The 20942-nt window shown below is 49.0% G+C and overlaps 1 protein-coding gene across 4 annotated transcripts in view; it reads left to right on the plus strand.

Annotated features, from left to right (window-relative positions):
- The window catches only part of Epac (Exchange protein directly activated by cAMP), a 518190-nt gene that overhangs the window by 317788 nt on the left and 179460 nt on the right, over positions 1 to 20942 (plus strand). Inside the window, exon 1 of one of the 4 annotated variants that reach the window (XM_089545787.1) lies at positions 18113 to 18616. The exons of the other annotated variants lie outside the window; for them this stretch is intronic. Coding sequence (XP_089401913.1) covers positions 18572 to 18616 — 45 coding nt within the window. The 5' untranslated portion in view covers positions 18113 to 18571. Of the gene's footprint in view, positions 1 to 18112; positions 18617 to 20942 lie in introns of those variants that run through there. 4 annotated transcript variants of the gene reach the window in all.

Here is a 20942-nt window from a genome sequence, read left to right on the forward strand (position 1 = left end):
AAGCTCCACGCCCTGCTGGCAGACGTGGTGGCAGCGTAATGGCGGACGGCTTCCTGCTGCCCCCTGCTTTGACCTTTCAGTTCAGCGTAGAAAAAGGGTGCTCAGAAGACGAAGGAGAGGAACTTGAAGTTGGAAGGGGGTTGAGGGGAAGGGGAGGAACAGAGGTGGTGGACGCTATCCATGCACCCACATGCACGCTCGCATGAACATCTGTTTGCATTACTGACGCACACCTGCGCACGCCAAGCCTGTGCGCGAGGAAAACTTTGCCCGTGCAAATCGTGATAGCCATGCGCCTATCTGCAATAGCCTGAGGTATATCAGACGCTTCCTCGAGAAAAATGTAAGAAAAAGGAGACGAAATGTGTTTCACAGAATTGAGGACGCTTCTTTGAGAAAAAGTAAGAAAAAGGAGGAGAGATGTGTTTCACAGAATTGAGGGAATAGTTGAATGGTAAACCGCTAGGTGGTTCTTAGGCAGGAGAATCAGCCTCAGCGATATACGTAGGTAATACATTACGGGGAATGTCAGCTCCTCACAAACCGGATGAGAACAAACGTCACCCACGCGTCGTAATTATTACCGCGACAGAAACGGGCAAAACGCAAAAAAACGCTGTGATACGCAAGCTCGCAAACAAACTCGGGTCGCGTCTCCCCGAACTCGGCAATATATGTACACAGCTCTTTCCTTTCTTTACATTTCTCTCTGTCACCCGACCGCGGTTCCGCGAAACCGAGCTCGTCTCCGCAAAGTGGTTTCTATATTCGGGACCGTCACTCGTCGTTTCGTGCGGTTCGCTCGCTTCGCCGTTGCCCGCAACACACGGCCCGCTGCGCGCACCGCGATATTCCGTGCGGTCGCTCTTCCCTCCTGCGTTGCCGTTTGAATAGGAACACCCTCCTTTCTTCTTTATATACGTATATACGTGCGCTGCCCGCGTTCCACGCCAGCGACAGAAGGAAGCAGCGGACCCGCTGATTGCCGTTATGAAACGATTACCCTAATTAGGGTTAGTCGTTCTCTCGGCCGCCCACCCGTTCGTCCGCCCGGCCGCTCGCTCACTGATTAGGCTTAGCTTCGGAGCTGCGCGCGCTCAACAATGAGGAGAAGGGAGGCTGCACTGCTGCAAAAGCTGCCAGGATAATGAGTACGTAGTAAAGAAAGCCCAGCGCCAGTCGGAACATCATATGACGCTAAACAAAAGGAGTCGCGGCGGCCCAAAGCGCTCGAGGCGCGGCAGGTCAGCTGCGCGCAGCGCCACTCTGCGGAAAAACACTCTGTGTGCGTCTGTGACTACACGCACGGGTTCGGCACAAAGTAATGGAAACTGTCGTCTCCTTTGACATTCGCGTCGCGTGCCGCCGCTAGGGTGTGCTCGGGCGATTCGACAGAAATAAGGGTAAGGCATGGCGTAACTCGGATGCGCTGCGCACTTGCGTGTGTCTTTTCGCTTCGCCAGGCTTCCCCCGAATTGACTGCAGGACTTCTGCACCGCGCCCCGCTGCTCGCGCATCGGATGAATAAAGAAGAGGAAGAATTTCGCGGGGCGGCGTTGTCTCGCATCTGAATGGATTCGGGATGAGCAACTGGCAGCGGCGGGCGATGTGATTAGCGAAGCGACGTCCCGGCTGGACGTCTGCACGGCGGCGCGCGTAATCTAAGCTGACATCCTTTTGTGCGACCGCTAGCGCGCTCCTGGGGCAGCGCTGTAAGCGTCGCTCGGGTGCGTGGTGTTGTCTCCGCAGAAATGATTGCGGTTGCTTTCACGTGTCTGTGTTGCCTCACAAAGCGAGATTCTTTTTCTTTTCTCTGTCTCTTGTTTTCGCTCTTTCCGCGCGCTCAGTGCATTTATGCTGTGCTCTTTTGCGTACTTTTCGCAAACTCCATTTGTTCACTTTGCGTGTACGCTGATATGCGCTGCGTCGGTGACCTTGAGGTATGCGAACATTTTAACGTTATAGCGTTAAAGGTACCGTTCGATGGGAAACCTGGCGTCAGCGTCATGGGGAAATCCTGATTGGTCGACAGGGTAGTGACGTTGAAAAGCAGTTCCGCTGAAGATAGCAAAAATGGTTAAGCGGAATCGAACAGCTCTCTCTCGGTTAGAGACCGGGGCATACTACGTCTGCACCACACAGGAACGTTCGTTTAGCGGTATGAACGGAGGTCATGTACGAGCACCTCACAAAGCACAATACGGGAATTAGATTATACGAGCACCTAATTATTGCAACTAATTAGAGTGACCAATTATTACGGATGATGTGTAATAAAGCCGTATGTGATGGCAAAAAAGCTTGTCGATGCCAGCGAAAGGGTGCACCTGGGGAGCCCTAAGCGAATGTAGTGACTCTTTAACGCCATTTCGTCAGACTGTTAAGGTGAACTTAATTGTCCCTATAGTTTTTTCAGTCGTGACATCGCGTTGTTGAACCTAGGGTCACGGAATCGAGTCCCTCTTACGGAGGAATCATTTGGAAGGATTGATGTGAAATATGATAATCTTGCGCGCGTTAGAAAGGAAAAGAAGATAAAGGTAAGCAGAGACAGGCAGGTGTATTTAAACCTATTTAAATGTGGCTGTCATTGTCCCCTTATCTGCGTCCGTCTTTTCCGTGGTTCTAAGGAGCGCAGCGACAAATATAGCATTCAAGTTATTCCAATTGGCGCAGTTGCAAGCACTTCTTAACGCTAGGCAAAAAAGCATGTGGGCTGTACGATGCCAGTGTTCATCTTAAAGAAACGCACGGGTATGAAATTAATCCGAAGCCCACCACTATGCGTCTCTCAGGAACATGTAAATGCGCCTTGTAACACTTATTTGGTCAAATATATACACGGAATAACAGGACAGTTAAATCAGAGTTACCAATAAGCTCACGCAGAAGCCCAAGAAACATGCAAGTCATTTGGCCGCCGGGAGCAGAAAGCCGATTTAGACTAAGAAACCAACGTTAAAAGTTGCTCTGAGCGCCCGTATTGCTATAATCACAGGTATTGCTATAATCACTGCTGACAATGCTATGTCGAAAAACAAAAGCGGTCTTCTAACTCAAAAAGCCTGTTTTTAAACATTGTTGTTTTAAACATTAGATGAAACGCCCTGTATATGTGGGAGCACACGGAGTACTTTCCGACTTCCAGTCGCACTTAGGCTGCAGAAGTGAGGCTTCATTCAAAAAAAAAAAAATTAGGCAGTGGCTTAGCTCTGGTTAAGCCTCGATATACAAGCGAAAAGCTGCAGTTGTGCTTGGTTTGACGTCATGGCTGTCGCATTTGGCGCATAATGCACTGGGAGCACCACGATAACGGTGGAGGCGTTCGGCCGTCCACACACTGCCTGTACGGAGGCGGAGGAGGAGACGCGCGTGTAGTGAATACGGTGCGGTCTTAGAAGGATGCTTTAGAGACATGTAATGTGGTGTCCATTCCTTTCGGGTATGGACACCAAGATATGACAGGCATTTCCTTTCCTTAAAACCAATTTTCATTTCATATCGTTTTCCTTAAGGCCCTTACGGCGCGGTTCGGATATCCACCGAGATATGAGAGAGACAGGCTTCGTTTCCTTTCCTTAAACCCAATTTTCTTTTCATTTTCCTTCTCTTACGGCGCGATTCGGGTGTCCACTGAGATATGAGAGTTACCTGGCGCGCTGTTTGTCTTTTATTTATTTTTTATTTGTGCCGCGTGTGACGTCAGTCGGTTTCGCGCATGCGCAGCTGTGGCAAATCTTGGCTCCGACGGCTAAAGCGAAGCGCGGCTGTGGTGCGCGTAGTGAAACTTTTCGCTTCAATACCCGTAATATACAGGTATGTTTCGTAGCGTGTGCGTGGTCTAACTAGGAGTTACTCCATTTTGTGTCGTGTGCGCTGCTTATATCGGGTGCGGCAGGCCGGCGCTCAGCGTTAAACGTGGTGTGCGTGGCGACGATCCGCCGTCCTGTTATCTGCGCAGTGCGATCGGGCGTGACGTCGATCCGTTCAGGGTTCACTGATCAGGGGTCACCGATGAGCGAGCACAGCAGGGGATGCTGCCACATCGCGGATGGCAACTCTCATGGTTATGTCACATAGCGAGACGGTGTGTCAGTGTGACGCAACGCGACAAGGGGTGACTAATAGGGTGTTTTCCAATGTCGCACGTGCGCATGTATGCATACGCTTACCTCCATGGCCACTGTGCCGCAGACCTGCGTCCTCGTGCATACAGACATGGAAGCGTAGAACACACCCCGCAGCCCCGTCTTCGTACAGCATTTCTAACACATGCACATTTTTTTTTTACTTTTCTCTCAACAAGCGTGAAGTAGTAATTTTTAATTCGAAAGCATTACTAGTCCCATTACGATAAAATCCGGCGGCGTATGTTAGTCTGCTATTGTGTGTACTCGCAGATCGTGTAGAAAATCCCAGCGATGGCAAGAAAAAATCGGGTGACGTCATCAGGCGGACGCATGGCGCGCACGAGAAGCCGAACACCGCCATTTTAGACAATTATATACAGGTTATTAGTTTATACATGCCCCCACTGGCTGACGTCAATGTCGTTCTAGTGTTCCCGACTGCATTCGTACCAAACTGCGCAACCGTTTGTCGCACAGCCTTCCAGGTAGGGTCATACGTATTCTCGTTGCATACAGCGTACATGTGCTAGTCGATTTGGAGGCTAGCTTGTGACAGGGATTCGAACCGACGACATATGCACCTTCAATTGTATGCCTTCCCAGACCCTTCACCTCTTCCCTTAAGGCGCCGTTCAGGTGTGCACTAAGATTTCATACAGTTGCTGCACGATTTTCTTTTACAAAAACCAATTTTCCTATCAAAATCCTGACACAACTGTTCGTCGTAGACTGTTGCGGGTGGTGTCATATAGCATATGTCTCTTAGTCAACACGGGAAGCATGTCAGCGTTGCTCCGATGCCGAAACATATGCTTAAAGACGTTCACACAGGCAGAGACGACGAGCTCGAGTATCCTACCTGCGCCGACGCCTAGCCAATTCCACGAACGTGGTTTACGCGGACGCCACAGCATAACAGAAACATGATAAGTACGCAGTGGCTGCAGTGAACCACCGCTTCTCCACTCTATTCACTGCTTTTGTAAGAGTTGAAACCAGAGCGGCCGCGGGGACCACCGCCGTGGCCATTGCCATTAGGCATTTCGAGTCACAAGGACTAAGCATGTCAAAAATTCCTGAGAGGCCAAGTACCCATGCACGTCACCCGACTCATGGGCACTACACCCCTCACCAAGCACCATCAAATCACCTGGACCCGAGGCCACTAGGGACTGGAGGGAAACGAGAGGACACATGCTCTAGCTCGAGCCATCATCATCCGAGCGGGGCCACAAACCGTGCCCGCTTTTACGCCTCTACCCTCCAGGTATAACGAACGCTTCGAATTTCAGCGTCGTCAGAGGAGACACTTCCCCCACCTCGTAGGAAATTAGACACCCTAGATGGCGTCTCTTGGTGGAAGGTAAAGACGAACACATTTCCAAATCTTCATAGGCTACATCTCATACACCCAACATTATACACCGACACATGTCCCAGGTGCCAGGCCCGCCCTACACTCTTCCACATTTCTTGGGGATTTGGGGCCAAAGCGAACAATCTGCAGACGGAAAGCAGGTCTTTTGAGCGGTGAGAGGCGCTGCTGACCAGCGATAACCTGGAAGACTAACGGGCTCTCACACAACAGGTCCGCAGGGCAGCTCAAGCCAGTGGAGCCCTGGAATAATGACCTCACCCAAAAGCGCGAACCCATAAGCTTTAATAAAGTACTTCCTTCTCGATTTTTTTTTCCTATAGTAAGGTTAGATGATATCTCGCGACAAGTATTCGAACCGAGTGTCCGAGTGTTTCACTCGCACCTTTGTGGATTCAAAGTTCAGAGGCGAGTCTTCGTTTCATTTCTCAGTGCGGAACCTACGTTGAGGTCAAAAGCTCACGATGACATTATTTATAATGCTTTCGGCTCCACCTAACGTAAGAAGGCTGAAATGCCCTCTTAATGCTGCCGCCGTGGTGGCTCAGGGGTTAAGGCACTCGGCTGCTGACCCGAAAGGCACGGGTTCGATCCCTGCCGCAGCGGTCGAATTTCGATGGAGGTGCAATTTTAGAGGCCGATGTACTGTTCGATGTCGGTGCATGTTAAAGAACCCCAGGGTGTCGAATTTTCTGGAGCCCTTCACTACGGCGTCCCTCATAGCCTGAGTCGATTTGGGACGTTAAACCCCCATAAACCAAAGTGCCCTCTGAATTATCTTTAGCGAATTGGCGAAGAGAAAGCGCAAGTGTACATAGTTATGGGATGCTAAGTTTTGTAACGCTTGGTTTAATGCTTGTATTCGTTAGGTTTGCAGTTTTTCGCCTGCTGGAGGATATGCAGCACCACCCTTTACCGTCCGGGTTCGTGCTCAATGAAAACCGATGCCAGGGACACATTTAAATGCACATAAAGCGACTTCAAGCATTTCATAGGCTACAGTGATGCCATCTGATCTTATTATATTCCTCTTCGTCCGCTGAGTTGGTGCAGCGTTACCATTACTATTCCATTGACATCAATAAGGGGTAGGGTTGCACGCTCTGTACCCGATCGCGTAAGATCACGTGTTTCCTGAAGCTCTGCGAATCTAAAAGAGGCGTGCGAAAGCGGCCCCTGAGCACCGGTACCACTACCACCAGCTACAAAATCCATTTTACTTATTTTACACACGTTCCCTCTTCCCCATGTGCGTCCATTCAACTAAGTTTTAGCGTGCGCATCGTGTTCCAATTCTTGTGTAGATAGAGCGTTACGAAGCTCCGTCGCTCGAGGCCAAACTGCGCCGCGTAGCGTCCCCGAGCGGCCATTCTCGCGTCGGCGACATCTCTTAGCGCGCTCGGCAAACGCTGGGCCGCCGCCGTTACATCCGCTTGAAACAAAACGCACATCGCGCAACGCAACTGTATACGCATACACACTCAGCGAAGATTAAGTGGCGCGCGTAGGGACTCCGGCCGTCGCGGCTGGTGAGGAACTTAATGAGCCATCGCCTGTTCCACTGTCGCTTTCCCTCGCGCGAAGACGAGCTGGGGGCCGCGAAACGCTCTCAGGAGATAAAACAACGACGAAACAAAAGTAGTTCACGCTTGTCCTCGCCGCCGTGCCACCACTCTCCGGGCTTCTATAAATGTAGTTCAAGGTTGCTCTCGCTTTCTCTCCCTCTCCCCGGCGGCGCACCAGAAGCGGGAGGCACTGCCGGAGAGTTTCTATTGAATTATAGTCTGCAGGACCTGCAGCGCGCGCATGCGCACTGCTGGGCCGTCGTCCCTCGTATGTGTCGCATAGTACGTGCAAGCTCTGTAGCGCACACGCGGGCGCCTATGCCTAACTACTCGGAACGGTCCGGTGCAGCCGCCCGGCTCAACACGCTCACAAGTTTTCTTTCTCTCTCTCTCATCTAGATCTCTCTCTCCCCGCACAGACACACCACACACTCTTGTCCCTGCGCATACACTGCACCGACCGTGTTTGCGTTTATAAATGGAACAAAGAAGAAAGGGCGCACCTCGATTAATGGGCTCTGCAGGATGTCTTCAAAGAGCCCTGGATGGGGGAAGGAAGAGAGGGTGGTAGAGGGGTGTGGTCCTGCACTGCCTGAGGCGCGGGGAAGGAGGAGGGTTAAGAGGGGGAGGACGTAGTCTTTGCTCGCAATCGTTGTCGCTGTGCCAACACCGACCCGATGCTGCTCCGTGCCGACGGTTGTTACGAGGCATTCCGCTTTCCATTCTTGGCTGGACTGCCCAGCTGTATAGCGGTGCTCCGCTTCTTTTGTTGCTGCTTTTTTGTCGGCTGCAACAACTTCTGTACTTGAGTTTCTTGTGTTGACATTTTGCCTCGGTGTCTTGGTCGTCTTCTTCCCCCTTTGTCTGGCGGGTGTCTATAGAGCCTCCGAGCTGGGCATTTGTCTGAGGAGCAAGCTGGGTGCGCTCAGCATAGCTGTGACGTCACTCTATGAAGAGGGCAGTGTCACGTCTCGCTTTTGTCAAGGGCTTTCTTCGATATATGACGAGATCGTACGAGCAGCTCAGCAAACTTTGATGATGATGATGATGATGATGATGATGATGATGATGATGTCCTCAGGCTTAATGGCACACACCCAGGGCGGAGGATTGGCCAGGGTGCAAACTTTGCTGTTAATACTATTCGTTGATGAACAGACAGACGTGTTGATTATTTTATTTCATGGCATGTTTCGTGCTGCTTTCCGCATTGGTTTCTTCCACACTGTGAAGCCAACTGTAAGGCTGAAGTGTAGTGCGTTTGTGCGTGTTCTTCTTTAGACTTCTTAAAGGCATGCCTAATTTGAACAATTTGAACGATATCGATAAATTACGCGGACGCGTAGATGTGCCATCAAGGGCACCTGACCGCTTATACTAATTCCTTTTCTGTCTCTCTTTCTTTCTTAAAGTACATAATTTTCGGTCCCCCATGCAGCCATCTGAAATATTTACTTCCTGTATCCGAGACTGCTTTTAAGCTCTATTATAAGGGCCGCACATCAAATAACAGCTTAGCCCCTGCGCGTACATATTGTTATGAGGGCTTATACACACACGCAAAAAAAAAAAGCCACGGCAAAACTAGGTCGCGTTTTTGTCCGCACGTTTGTATTACATCCCGCGTTCTATCTTTTCCACCGTCTCCTAGTCTAGTTCCTCAGCCGCACATAGCACAGCGGACAGTGTTCTCCCGGCGCGGTACCGCTTCGCCTTTTTGTGTGCCCTGCTGAGAATACTTCGGCGGGTGATAGCTTTGTTCGCAGTGACATTGTGCTATTCCGCACCAGTGTTCAAACATTGCTGGAGCAGTCGGATGATAAGGGCCGACGCCGCTGTCACCAACAGCCGGCAGAAAGAGGCGACTGGGGAACTGCGATACGACCGGGGTGCCTTCTCAATAGAGAAGAAATCCGGCACTGTGGGAGAGTCTGCGGCGCTCTTCCCGAAACATTTGTCACGGGCGAGTTCAGCACTCGGGAAGAAAACGGAGTAGTAGGGCAGCGCGCCGCCCCTGACTTCATTAAATATGCATCAGCAATATATATACGCGTTGGCTCCTTGGCATGTTATATCGGCCGGGCTTTTGTATACGGCACTTCGCGACCTGCCCCTTTTGTCGCAGAATCACGGCAAGTCAAAACGCGAGACGTGTAAAGAATGCGGATATGAACCGTAGGCTGCAGAAGACTTGCCGATCTGGGCTGACTGCTATGAGTATTGGGTTGCCTGAGTCGCTGAATAGTCCCCGAAAAGGGTGGTGAATACTTGCAGAATAGCTTATGGCTGCCGTCGGATGTTGGCGTTTTATTATACGTAGGTTTTGTTTTGTTATTGCTTTCACGGAGTGCGTGAGCGTGTTAGCATCCAGAGTCATGCATGTAAGCTGTGACCCAACACTGAATGCTTGCCGTGAATTCTTAAACACTGTGATAAACACAGTTGAGAAGGAAATGCCTGAGCGTCAAGGGACTTGACATTGCGCAGGATCTGCAAGGTAGAATGCAGTAAAACAGTTCGGGAGATTTTGAATTTTTCACTTGCTTATATCTTTGCATCTCTGTTCCTTCTACCACGTGCAGATTGACATACTACGTATGTACAGTGCTTGTTTTCTGTGCATCATTCGCGGCTATTGGAACCGTTGTAGGTAGTTGTTATCTGCACTCAACCTCCTTAGAAAGGGGTTTAATGTATGGCATCACTCTTTCCCTTGCTTAATTTGATCATTTTTGTATTGTCTAACTACACTGAACACTGTTTTTGCCTGATGGCTACTGTGCTTTTATTCGACAGTAATGCTTGAGATCAAGCGAATTTTTCATGCCCTTTCTTTAAGGCTCTCAAGGTTCTATTGACTGACCCTTCATTTATCCTTACGAGTACGCCATCTTCTTGACCAACGGAAGAGAGCGAAAGAAAATTGATACCAGGGTTGATCAGTTCGTCGGAACGAGCTATATCGTTTCCACACGTGCACAATAAATGGAATGAAATTTTCTAATTTTAATGTCATTCGTCCAGTGCTTCACGGAGGAACTTAAACTTTATAAAATTCGCTTTAATGCTTTTACCTCTCTAATGAGAGCTCGCAAAGGCTCATTCGCCAGAAAATGCGTACTCTCGTTGTATTTATTCCGCCGAATGGCATATTACATTGCTAGAAACAACCTCCTCTCAAGTACCAAAAGGTTTGCTCCCACTTTTAACTCAGACGACGCCTCTTCACAAAGTTTTGGTTGCAACTGGCGCTATTTTTAGCGGTACGTCTTACTGACATTACTTGGTTTGTGCGGTAACACGTGCATTAATTAGTATATTTTCGACTTTCCTATCAAGAGAAAGGTAATTTTTATAATTTCTTGCTAACCATATTGATTAGATATAAGCGCATGTGTGCACTGCTTCTAATTATAAATGTTTAGAACTAATTCGTTTTCATGCTAGCTTACTACCATTGCAGCTTCGTAGTCACTCAGTTGGTGATGCCGTCGTTCTGTGATATGTTCTCTCTCGATCACTGCGGACCTTGAGTAATTGTAGGGACAAAACGAGTAGGTTATTAATTTGTTCGCTCAAATATAAACATCCTACAGCAAGGTAAGTATTGAGCACGGAAAGAGAACCTACCAAATGCGCGTTCTTGATCGGGAGCCAAAATCGCAGGAACTTAAAAAAAAAAGCCTAATAGGAATCCGGAATTATGCCGTTTCAAATATCTACAAGTCACAATACATCGCTCTCCTGTTCACTTAAGAACTTCCAATATAACGGAGAAAAGCATACACTTGCGAAGACGATAAACGCTTTTCTAGATATAGCTAATTTTCATATTCATCAACAATCACTCGTAATCGATGAGCAAACCACGCATAAACGTATTTTTTACTATTCACGCATTCAGAATGCACTGCTGGTGAATGGAACCAAAGAAATGGTTCATTACGATGCATATATTGCGCAGTGCGTCATCGTGCTGGAGCTGTTGGGAAATGAGTGCCTGCTTCGTAGTCGCCTCACTCCACGCAAATCTGGCTCACATTTCGTAACCTTCCGTCGGAAAGGTGACTCGGAAGCGATTACGTCGTGGCCGATTGCGTGGCGGCCGATTACGTAGGGGCCGGTTGCGTCGTGACCGATTACGTCGCGATCCTCGGCTGCATGTCCCAGCGGCCACTGAACTAAAATGTCAAGGCCGGTGCCGAAGGATCGCTGCGTCCTTATGTGGTGTGCTGAAAATCACAACAAGCGTTTGGCCGGACTGGGAGCACTTGCCATACCCAGAATTTCTAGGCAAGAGCATCTTTCAACGGGAAATTGTTTATGGGCGCAATTTTTTCACATATGGTAAGACTCCACTATAAGACATTAAAAAAAAAATGCGCAGTTATCCCTTTGGTAGACTTATAGTTTCTTGCTCTTAACGTTTTTTCTATCGTCAGAAACGTTCCCCATTAATTTTCTAAGGCAGCTTTAGCCACTCGATGCAAGCAAATGACAAATTTTTGAAGTAAGATTTGGCAACGCATCGGAGTGTTAGAACATTGCCTTCAACATTTTCATAACAGTGTGTGGGGCGCAAGAATATTTTGCAAAATCGAGAGCCGTCAACGTCGAAGGCGAGTCCATTTTTTTTTTAATTTTTTAACCGACATTGTGGTTTGAAATACCGAGCGCATGTGACAATGTTTCACAGTTAGTTGCCTCACAACTAAAATTGATCTCCAAGAATTTTGGACTTGTGCATACGCCGGGTTTAGCGAACATCCAGCCCAGTGCACCATTCAGCTTAAACTGTATCGTCATTTTGTATCAATGAGCAAGGCTGTTCTTAGAAATACGATGCGACGTCTATAATGGTCTCCGGGGCAACGATCGATGAAGGCGTACTAATTAAGGCAGCTGTACGAAACCGATACGGTACACCTAATCTACTAGTGGCGCTGCTATACTTGGCAAGCATACGCTATAGGCAAATACGTAATTGTGACATTTCATTGGCTGGCTGTCAGCTTCCCCTGGAGACGGTCCCCAATGAATTGCACTCGACTTGGGTGACTGCTTCAAATGGGTGCGATGTTCAGGCTCTTGGGCGCTCCCTGGGACGGTCAGAGACATTCTACAGCATTCTCCTTTGGCATCTTTCCTAAACTGCAGTGTAACTTTTATAAGCAAAATCACATTTTTTGCTTCTCAGGTAACGCGCTGAAAAAGTGCGTCCGAAATTAGACTGTGTAGTCGTATTGTCGATAATTCAGCTTGCAAAATCTCGCACAGAGAGCACCGGCAGCGCTTTTAAGTGCTTATAACTTTTACGGTCAGCCAGCTGCACTTTCCTGATTGATATTCATTGCTAATGCGTGGACGCGCGCATCACCAGCCCTTCTGTCTGTCCACAGGAGAAAGAAAGGTCCTTCTTGGAACGGGCGTGATCCTTGCGTTTTAACCGCATCTAGGCATCCTGGGAAACTGTTTTCCTCGCGCCTCACCTTAATGTCTTTTAATTGCTTGTAGTCGTTTTGCCGCGTTGTTTTTTTGGCCTTATGCGGATCGTTGCTGCTCGGTCTTCTAAAGGCTTGTAATGATTTTTAACGGGTTAATTCTTTGGCCGATGGTGGTTCGTTTATGTTCTTTTTCTTTATTCTCTCTTTTATACGATTTTAATTTTTTGCTGTGTTATTTGTTGGCGTCAGGTTTCGCTTTTAGCCTACTGACTGTGCCTATTGCCTAACAAGTCTTCTTTTTTTTTTTTTCTCGCACCCTGAATTTACACTCCTTTTTCATCGCCCTTTCACCTCTGTCGTAATCGCGTTTCATCTACTGGATACTGACCCTGGCACCGCCGATGTTAATGGCAGGAGCACACGCACGAATCTCGCGCATTTGCGCCTTCTCGCCCTCCCAATTGATTTTCATAGCTCCAAGATTACGTTTGTTTGCCGTACTCATTTCCTCGCTTTTCAGAGCTGTAGTTCTCTGAGGCATGTAGCTGCTCCATGCGCACCTTTTTATCTGTGGTCCGTTTATCGTTTAGTAATGCTTTGCATGTTAGTGCATGCACTTTTCAGGTGTTCATTTTCGCTGTGTAATGACCCCCAAGCGTGCAAGGCGTTCCTTCGCAATGTCCATTGGCTGACAGTGTAGCACGTGGTCCAGGAAAATGGTATAATTGTGCTGGTCTTTATAGCGCAATAAAGAGTTGGTAGTCAGTGCCCGTCTTGTGTTTCGTGTTTCTTCTATCTTGTCCCCGTTCTGTTGCGCTCTGTTAATCTGTTTCGTAGAAAGTATGAGCCAACTAGCCCACACAAGAATCCTCTTAGGGTGTCCATTCTCTGAAATGGCTTCTGTGGACAAGATGAGGAAAATAAAAAGGAATTGCATGCATGCGAGCAGAGAATGAAGCTCATCTCTTTAATGTCTCCTCCAGGCCATGAGTGAAGAGGAATAAATAAACAAACAAAAAAGAGCTGGTTAGAAGCACAATGCTTCAACTTTCCACTAACGCTGGAACAGAAAGGGGGAATTAATGTGTGCGCGCTGTTGCTCTGCGGCTGTGGCATCTCAGGCTACCCTCTCCCGCGCAGCGTACTCTCGTGGCCAGTTGGCGCTGCTATGAAGTACCTCTCAGGTTTAGTGTACTGTCGCTTAATGATACCCGATCTTCGTCCATAAGTCTTAAACATTTACAACGGTCCTCGATGATAATAAAGACAGGGACCTCCGTTTATTTTTTACAATATGCGACCCACAAACGCCCATTGCGGTCCCTGAGTCGAATGACATTTTGAATACATATTGTCGCATATAGACATGCGCGTAGCCCTGGTAGGTCTCTTATCGTCCCTCTCCCTCTGTATATGCGGCAGTGGGTCGTCTGCAATTAGCGATGGAGGTTGAAAAGGGAAGGGAGATGACGTCATTCGTGAGGTAGAGGCGAGAGAGGATAATTTCATTCGAGAGCGCATACTGAGCCCTCCATACATCCTGCACGTGGTGGACTAGAGCGCGCTGGTCTGGCAGCTACGCCGACGATAGCCAGGCACTCCTGAAGAAGAGAGGAGGGAAATGATATGAAAGGAGGGGAGAGGAGAGGGTGGATCTGGAGCACTGTCTTTGCTAATGCGTTGTGTGTGCGGCCACACTGCGGTGCCAATTCACACTCACGTGACCAAAAGTTGATCTTAGCAGAAGTAGTAAATGCGCCGTACTCTGCCCACGTGCTATTGAAGATTCCAGCGAAATTTATGTTTCCTTCTTTGTGTTGGAGACGGCTTTGGGTTTGCCTGTGCTGGTTACCTGTGAAGCGCGAGTGTATAATTGCTGCGGTAGTCGCTTTCCGAGTGTGGAGTATACAGGAGTAACTGTGGGTGGTTTATATGTCAGCGTTATCGTTTCAATAGAGTTCGTTCCTAAGGTTAAATGTGGAAACACTTAGGTCTTCGGTGGCCAAGTTTCTCCGTTTGATAAAAGAAAGTTAGCTGCGACGCATCGAGTGCGATGTTTCTGCGCGAATTACAAGACGTTTCTCTAAAGATACTAGCCCTATGCCGAAGTGTTTTAATACTGTCCGGAATCATTGCTAAAGCTATCAAGAAACCAGCAAGGTAGTAAGTTCCATTAACCGGAGTGCTAATGGAGCCAGACGCTTTAATCAGTGCAAGGGCGTAGAGGTCTGACTCGGGAACGTACCTTAGGCCATCTACTCTACACGTGGCAAGGGCGAATGGGAGGGCCAATAAGAGAGTGAGCGTGGCACATAAGAGCGCAGTAGTAGGGCACAGAGCGCAGTGAGCGATACAGACGTGAAATTCAACGCACTTACTGTGATTATAGCGGCAAAAAAAAAAAAAAGGTGAAATCTGCAAGTTCCCGGTGTTCCGCATTTCAGCTCCCGGGGTTCTGCCCTTTTGCTCCCGGGGTTCTGATTGGCTACTTTGCGTAAGCTGCATCGAATGCACACAGTGCTTGCTCAATGCATAAACGGTAAACGCGCGCTGCATACACTTATAGGTTGACCAAGTAGCCTTGCGCCACGCTCCTTTGCCTTTCTTCACTCTCGTCCAGGGAGCTTTATGTGCGGGGCCAGAGCGTTCCTTTCTGTGCGCGCATCCTGTTTACAAGCCGCTCCCCTACACGACCGGCACCTGCTGAGGTCATTGCGTCAGAGACCATTGAAGGACGGAAAAATACCTTTACCGTCCGGGTAGCGTCCAAGCTTCACTGGGAACCACCATGCAATGTCTGTATCTTTCCATGCAGCGTTTTTTGTTAAAGCCGTATCACTAAGCGGCGACGTCACAACAATCACGATTTGAAAATACCGGAAAGAAAATAGAGAGAAAAAGGTTTGGTGACTGAAATGATAAAGCATAGAGATGAAGCCACTTTTCTTCGCCGCTGCCCCCTGCCCCTCACGCGCGAGGGCTCCTGTTATGCCCGGTGCTTTGGAGCATTCGGGACCTTGACAGAAATGGCCCTCACTTACGATGCCCCCCCCCTTTCCCTTCCTCCGCATAAACGCCCCTCGCGCCGCTGCCGAAGGCGCTATAATAAAGAAAGTAAGATAGGCGTAAGAAAATAAAACAAAATGCTGATACCAGAACGTTCGATTACGCGCATTAGTACTTTCCTTCCTCTTTCATTTTTCTTTGTATGCTTTTCTACTGCTCCTCCTTTCATCCGTCGTTGCTAAGAGCGGAGTTTAGAGGTGAATGCATGCTCACAAATTCGACGATTCATTAATGCTAGCAAACAGATTTGTCCGTGGTGTTGACATGGCGTTATAAAGCAACCACCAGCCGGGAATTTTTATTGAAAAAAAGAGGTCCCCTGACGTCAACTGGCCCTGAGCTTTCGATGCACAATCATTTGTTCAACCAGTGTATTTCGAAGCAGTGAAATCCCTAGACAGGTCCTTAACCGAGATACTTTAGGTAGCAGCAGAGACGTCTGATGGAAGTGAGGATAAGGTAGTCATTAAACGGTTAACGCTCGCGGGTAAATTGCCACGCTGATGTTTATATTGGGAGCTCAGAATGTGCGAACGCACATTAAAAATAGATAGTTCCCGCTTGTACCAGGACAACTGGAAACAGGTCATAGTAGTGAACTAATCATTCTGGTAGTTGCTGCTTCCGCAATAAACCGCAGAGAAGAACGACCTTATCACGTTAACGGTAACCATCTCAAAGACAAATTCTTACGCTTCGATAAATGCATATCTAGTCCCCTCAAACGTTCCAAGCACTACAGATGAATCTGTTGGAAGAAAAATCAAGAGGTCATTGCAGTGAATGATCGCACTTATGAATCGTGACGATTACAATGATGAAAACATTTTATGGAGTAAAGAACTTAGCGCCCCCCGAACTGAGAGGGGCCCTTAGTAAAGCATTTTTACGACCTCAGCTGTTTGCTGCGTCCGGTGACCAGATGCTTTCGGTCCTCTCGGCTTGAGCTGGACAGCGGGGCCTCTGACTAGCCTTGCTTTTCAGTCCTGATCGTTCCAATTCCTGACCAGATGTCAACATGACGTCGGTTCCCATCTCTGTCACCCCGTGGCGCCCTGAGCAGCGACCTACCAGCCTAGTTTATCTGCCCCCGTTTCTTTGCGTCTCGAGTCCCTCCGTTTCCGTTGCGTCACAACAGCTCGCCTCCTGTAGTGGTGGCCTTTTATCGCCCGCTCATCGTCACTGCCATGCTCCGTTATCTTATTTCTTCTTTCCGGGACCTACACTTTACGGCACGCACCGTATGGCTTCCTCGCGTATCGTAAACGCACAAAGCGGAGAAACGCGTCTTGGTTCCTCGCGTGCTTCTTCATCAGATAAGAACGAGTGTTCGCACGCCGTCCGTCTTCTCGAGCCGTCGTTCGCCCCGCCCTCCGCTTCTTCCAAACTCCTCGACGCCCTGAAACGACGTCGCCGGGACGCGCGTCGCTGGCGGCAGACGCGCCGCGTGCTATCTTCCCTCCGGACAACAGGCACCAAACATGGGTACGCTGAACGAGCCGGACGGACGGACGCAGCAGTGCCTTTCTCGCCTGGCTCCCTCCTTTTGCGACGTCTCTAACACAATGTCGGGCTGTGCAGGTTGGGACAATGTAGAAGAGCGCAGTGTATTAGCATAGCGTCGACGACATCACGGAGTGGGCAGCGAGTTAACCTTACTAAAAAAAAAAAAAAAACATCGCAAAAACGATTAAATGATCACACCCTCACAGGTGAATCCATCTAAGTATCGTTCTGCGCTCCTGCGTGTATTTTGTACTCTGCTTGTCTTCTGGCGTCTCACTTTAATTTTCTTTTTCACTCTCTTTTACCATATCTTATGCGTTGTGAGGTTTCAACTTGTACTCCGAAGGTATGTAGTGCAACTAAACAATAAATAAATAAGCCATTACTCCCTGAACACATGACTAAGAATGATACCTTTTGTTTTTTAGTAGATTTTCTCTAGGCACATGGTCCTTTCACGCCTGGTCATGTCAGTGCTGCGATTACGCAGTCCGGAAAAGCCGAACTCCTGTCACGCCGCGCTACTGCAGGAGTACAGCAGCAGAGCGTCGCTAGTCGCCGGTTCTAACACGGCGCGTATGTGGCACAAGAGTAGCACGGTCGGCCTAGTAAGTACTGCATAGCCGCCGGACGGTCGGCCGGCTGGGCAGCCGGCCATCGGGCCGTTACGCCACACCCTCTCCCTCTACGCGCACGTGGTAGACGTCGGTGGGCGGTTGACCAGTCCGGCAAGAAGTGCCGCGACGAAAGCGAAACAGAACGAACAGAGAAAGAGTGGACACCTTCTCTCCTCCTCCTCCGACTTTTCCTCGACTTTCTCTCGTCTCACCACTCTCCTTTCTCTCTGCGTTATTGTCACGTTTCTCTTTGTGATTTTCCTTTCTTTGTTCTGCCTATTCAACTTGACCACGCCGCTGCTGACTTTAAGTGCGCGCTTCGCTCTCTCTTTCCCTCCTCCCCATCGCTGCCGCGTGTTTGTACACATGTGCTCCGCCGCCGCCCTTCGTTACGTCGGCGTCAGGACGACGTGGAGAGGGCGTGAGGGCGCGCAGGTGAGAAGACAGAGGCGGTAGCCGAGAGACGCCAGTTATTGCGCTGGCGGAAAGTCTTCGGCGCCGGTTTTGTAGCGTTTCCTCGCTTGTTTGAGGCGGCCCTGTGCTTCCCGGAGTGGCTTGGCTACTCTCGAAGCGTGGCGAGCGAGTGGCACGTGCCTTATGGTTCCTGTTGGCGGCGTCGGGCCGTGTGTTGTTAGCGTGCCGGTTTTGTGGACTTTTCGGCGCCGGAGCCGGAGTGTTCTTCTTCGTGTGTAGTGCTCCTACTGCACAGCAGGATTGGTCTTCTTCGTGTGTAGTGCTCCTACTGTACAGCAGGATTGGTCTGCTTCGTGTGTAGTGCTCCTACTGCACATCCACATCATCGTCCAGCGTCCTCTGCACAATTGTTAGTGGCGATCTGTTGTTGGAATACGCCTTCTGCGCTGACAAAATGTTATGGCGGAGCCACAAAGGTTTTTACGTCGTCACTGGACCGGTACGTGCAAACCTCGCTTCTCATTTATTCATAGGAGTGCAACGTGCTGTTTAGTATGTAATCAGGTTGCGGGGCTGAATTCGAACACAGCGCGCGAGGTGCTCATTCTGAATTAATTTTTTTGAGCTCGGTTTAATTCATTTAGACAAAATGATGGTGCACTTGAGAAAGAGGTGAACCACTTTCACCCTAGCAGAGCCGTAGCCTTTCTATGGAAGGAGTACAGCGTATCTAAGACCTGATTTTAAACGAGAAGTTTAGCAAATTCCTGCAGCACGCGATCTGCGTTGTACAGAAAGGATGGAGTGAGGAGAAGTCAGCTGTAGCCTTCCTAGTTTGAAAGGCTGCTACGGAAATCAGAGATTCGTGCAGCTTAAAGTGCACTTTTCAGCTGTACGTGGCATCACATACAGCCAGGTGTCGTGGCTGGATGTGATACATCTTGCACCTGTGCTCAATACGGAACGTACCGAAATATTTCCGAGATGAACAGCAAATATTAGCATCTATGTCAACTAGTTATGCCGTAGCATACTGGTCATTCTTAGGTTACCTTTAGCACTTACGTACTTTTATCACGTACATAAGACATGAAACATCATCTGGCGAAATTGAAAACGCGTCAACAAGCTTGTTATTATTTCGTCTTAAGGACAACTTTTCAGAATATGCCTTTTTACTCCTTCTCGTTGGGTTGCCGTGTAGGGACACCCATAATTTCGTGTCTGCGGAAGATGGGTGTTCTGCTTATCACGTGTTTCTCTTCATTCTGCGTTCTTCTATTTCACTTTTCCAATTAGCGCCCCGTTTCTTTTTTTTTTGTTTTTGCTGACGCAACTGAAATAACATGCTAATCGATTATTACGACCGCATGGAGAGATGGATAAAAAAAACGTTCAATTTCTAAGCACCCTTTTTAGCACAACCGTCTGTTCCCTTTTCCGCGACCATCACGAAATGTCGTTACTTGGCAGGCCTTGGATCACGCCACGATCCTCCAACCTTTCGATCAAAATTCATGAGCACAGCCTACGTGACCGCGCGTCAGCCGTGGCCTTTGGCCGTCGCGAGCAGAGTGTATGCGACTGCAGCGCGCCCACGGCTGCGGGGAAAGACGGCTAATGGAGAAAGCGGCCTGGATATCCGCGCTCGATGTCGTCAGCGGGCGCCGACCATCTCTCAGCGCCTCTAGGGTTGACCGACCTTTCCGGGCCTGTCAGGCGTTCGCCGACGGTGCAGCGAGTCTCGGGTCGCAAATGAGATATAGCTCGACGAGGTCTTGCTGCCCGGAGCCGGGAGGCATTCGTTAGGCGCGTTTTCCCTTTTGCCGAGTAGTTGCCTTCGTGGCTCCTTCAATCATGGGGACTGGCCACTGGCAGAGCCAGCAATAGTTTGTCTCCTACGCTGGTACCTCCTCAGATCCTGACTTAGTATAGCACCACCTGTGAGACGTGGAGGAAGAAACGGAGAGTTCTCGTATAGGGCTAAGCAGTGCTTCTGCTTCTAACCGCTGCAATCAGTCCCGTAGTTGTCTGTACCCTATATATGTAGTGACGCAGAAGTCCAAATCGCAGCTTCTATCTCCCTTGTGGCTCACTGACGTTGCACAAAAAAAAGCTCTGTGGAATGCAGATACTCGCGCGGTCTGCGCTCTTCTCATGAAAGCGCGTACCCTTGAAATTGGGGGAAAAAAAAGGAAATCAATAATTTTGAGCATGAAGCGAACAATAGCTCACACTTCATCCGCGCCTTTCAGTTTGGACTGCAGCCGTTATCAGGCTTCCTTTAAGCCTTCTTACCCTGCTGGTTTAATAAAAAGAGTTTCGTTTGTCCTGAGTTTCGTTACGCCGTTAAAAAAGATTAAGAGAAACAGTCAGCAAAGTTAGAATACTCGCATGGCTGAAATTCCTGTATTTGAATTTGTGCCGGTTGCTGACAATCCCACGCTGTTTCATGCCATCAGAAGCAAGGAAATTACTCTCAAGTCAATCCCTGTATTTAATGAATCCATGGCGCAACCCGCTCTGAGTATGGCCTGACTTGCTGCTTGCGGTACTTTCTTAAGGAACCTACTCTGCTGTCATCGATAGCCGCCTTCCTTGACAAAAGCGTGTGACTCTGAACCTGTTGTTTATTCGTAAACAGCTGCTTTCGCACGGATGGGGCGTAGTGTCCTAAAGTACGAGAAGCGTGGAAAGGTCGATGCCTAAGAACAACAAACTCTCGATATCCTAGGCCCAAACGTGACCTTGCCTAGTTTGCTCGGAAAGACCGACCACTAATGCACCTGGCGGATGCCTTTCGCCGGTGCCAGGTTTGGGGCAAT

The sequence above is a fragment of the Amblyomma mixtum genome, chromosome 5 (genome assembly GCF_055824585.1).
Source record: "Amblyomma mixtum isolate Tamu chromosome 5, ASM5582458v1, whole genome shotgun sequence".
NCBI lineage: Eukaryota > Metazoa > Arthropoda > Arachnida > Ixodida > Ixodidae > Amblyomma > Amblyomma mixtum.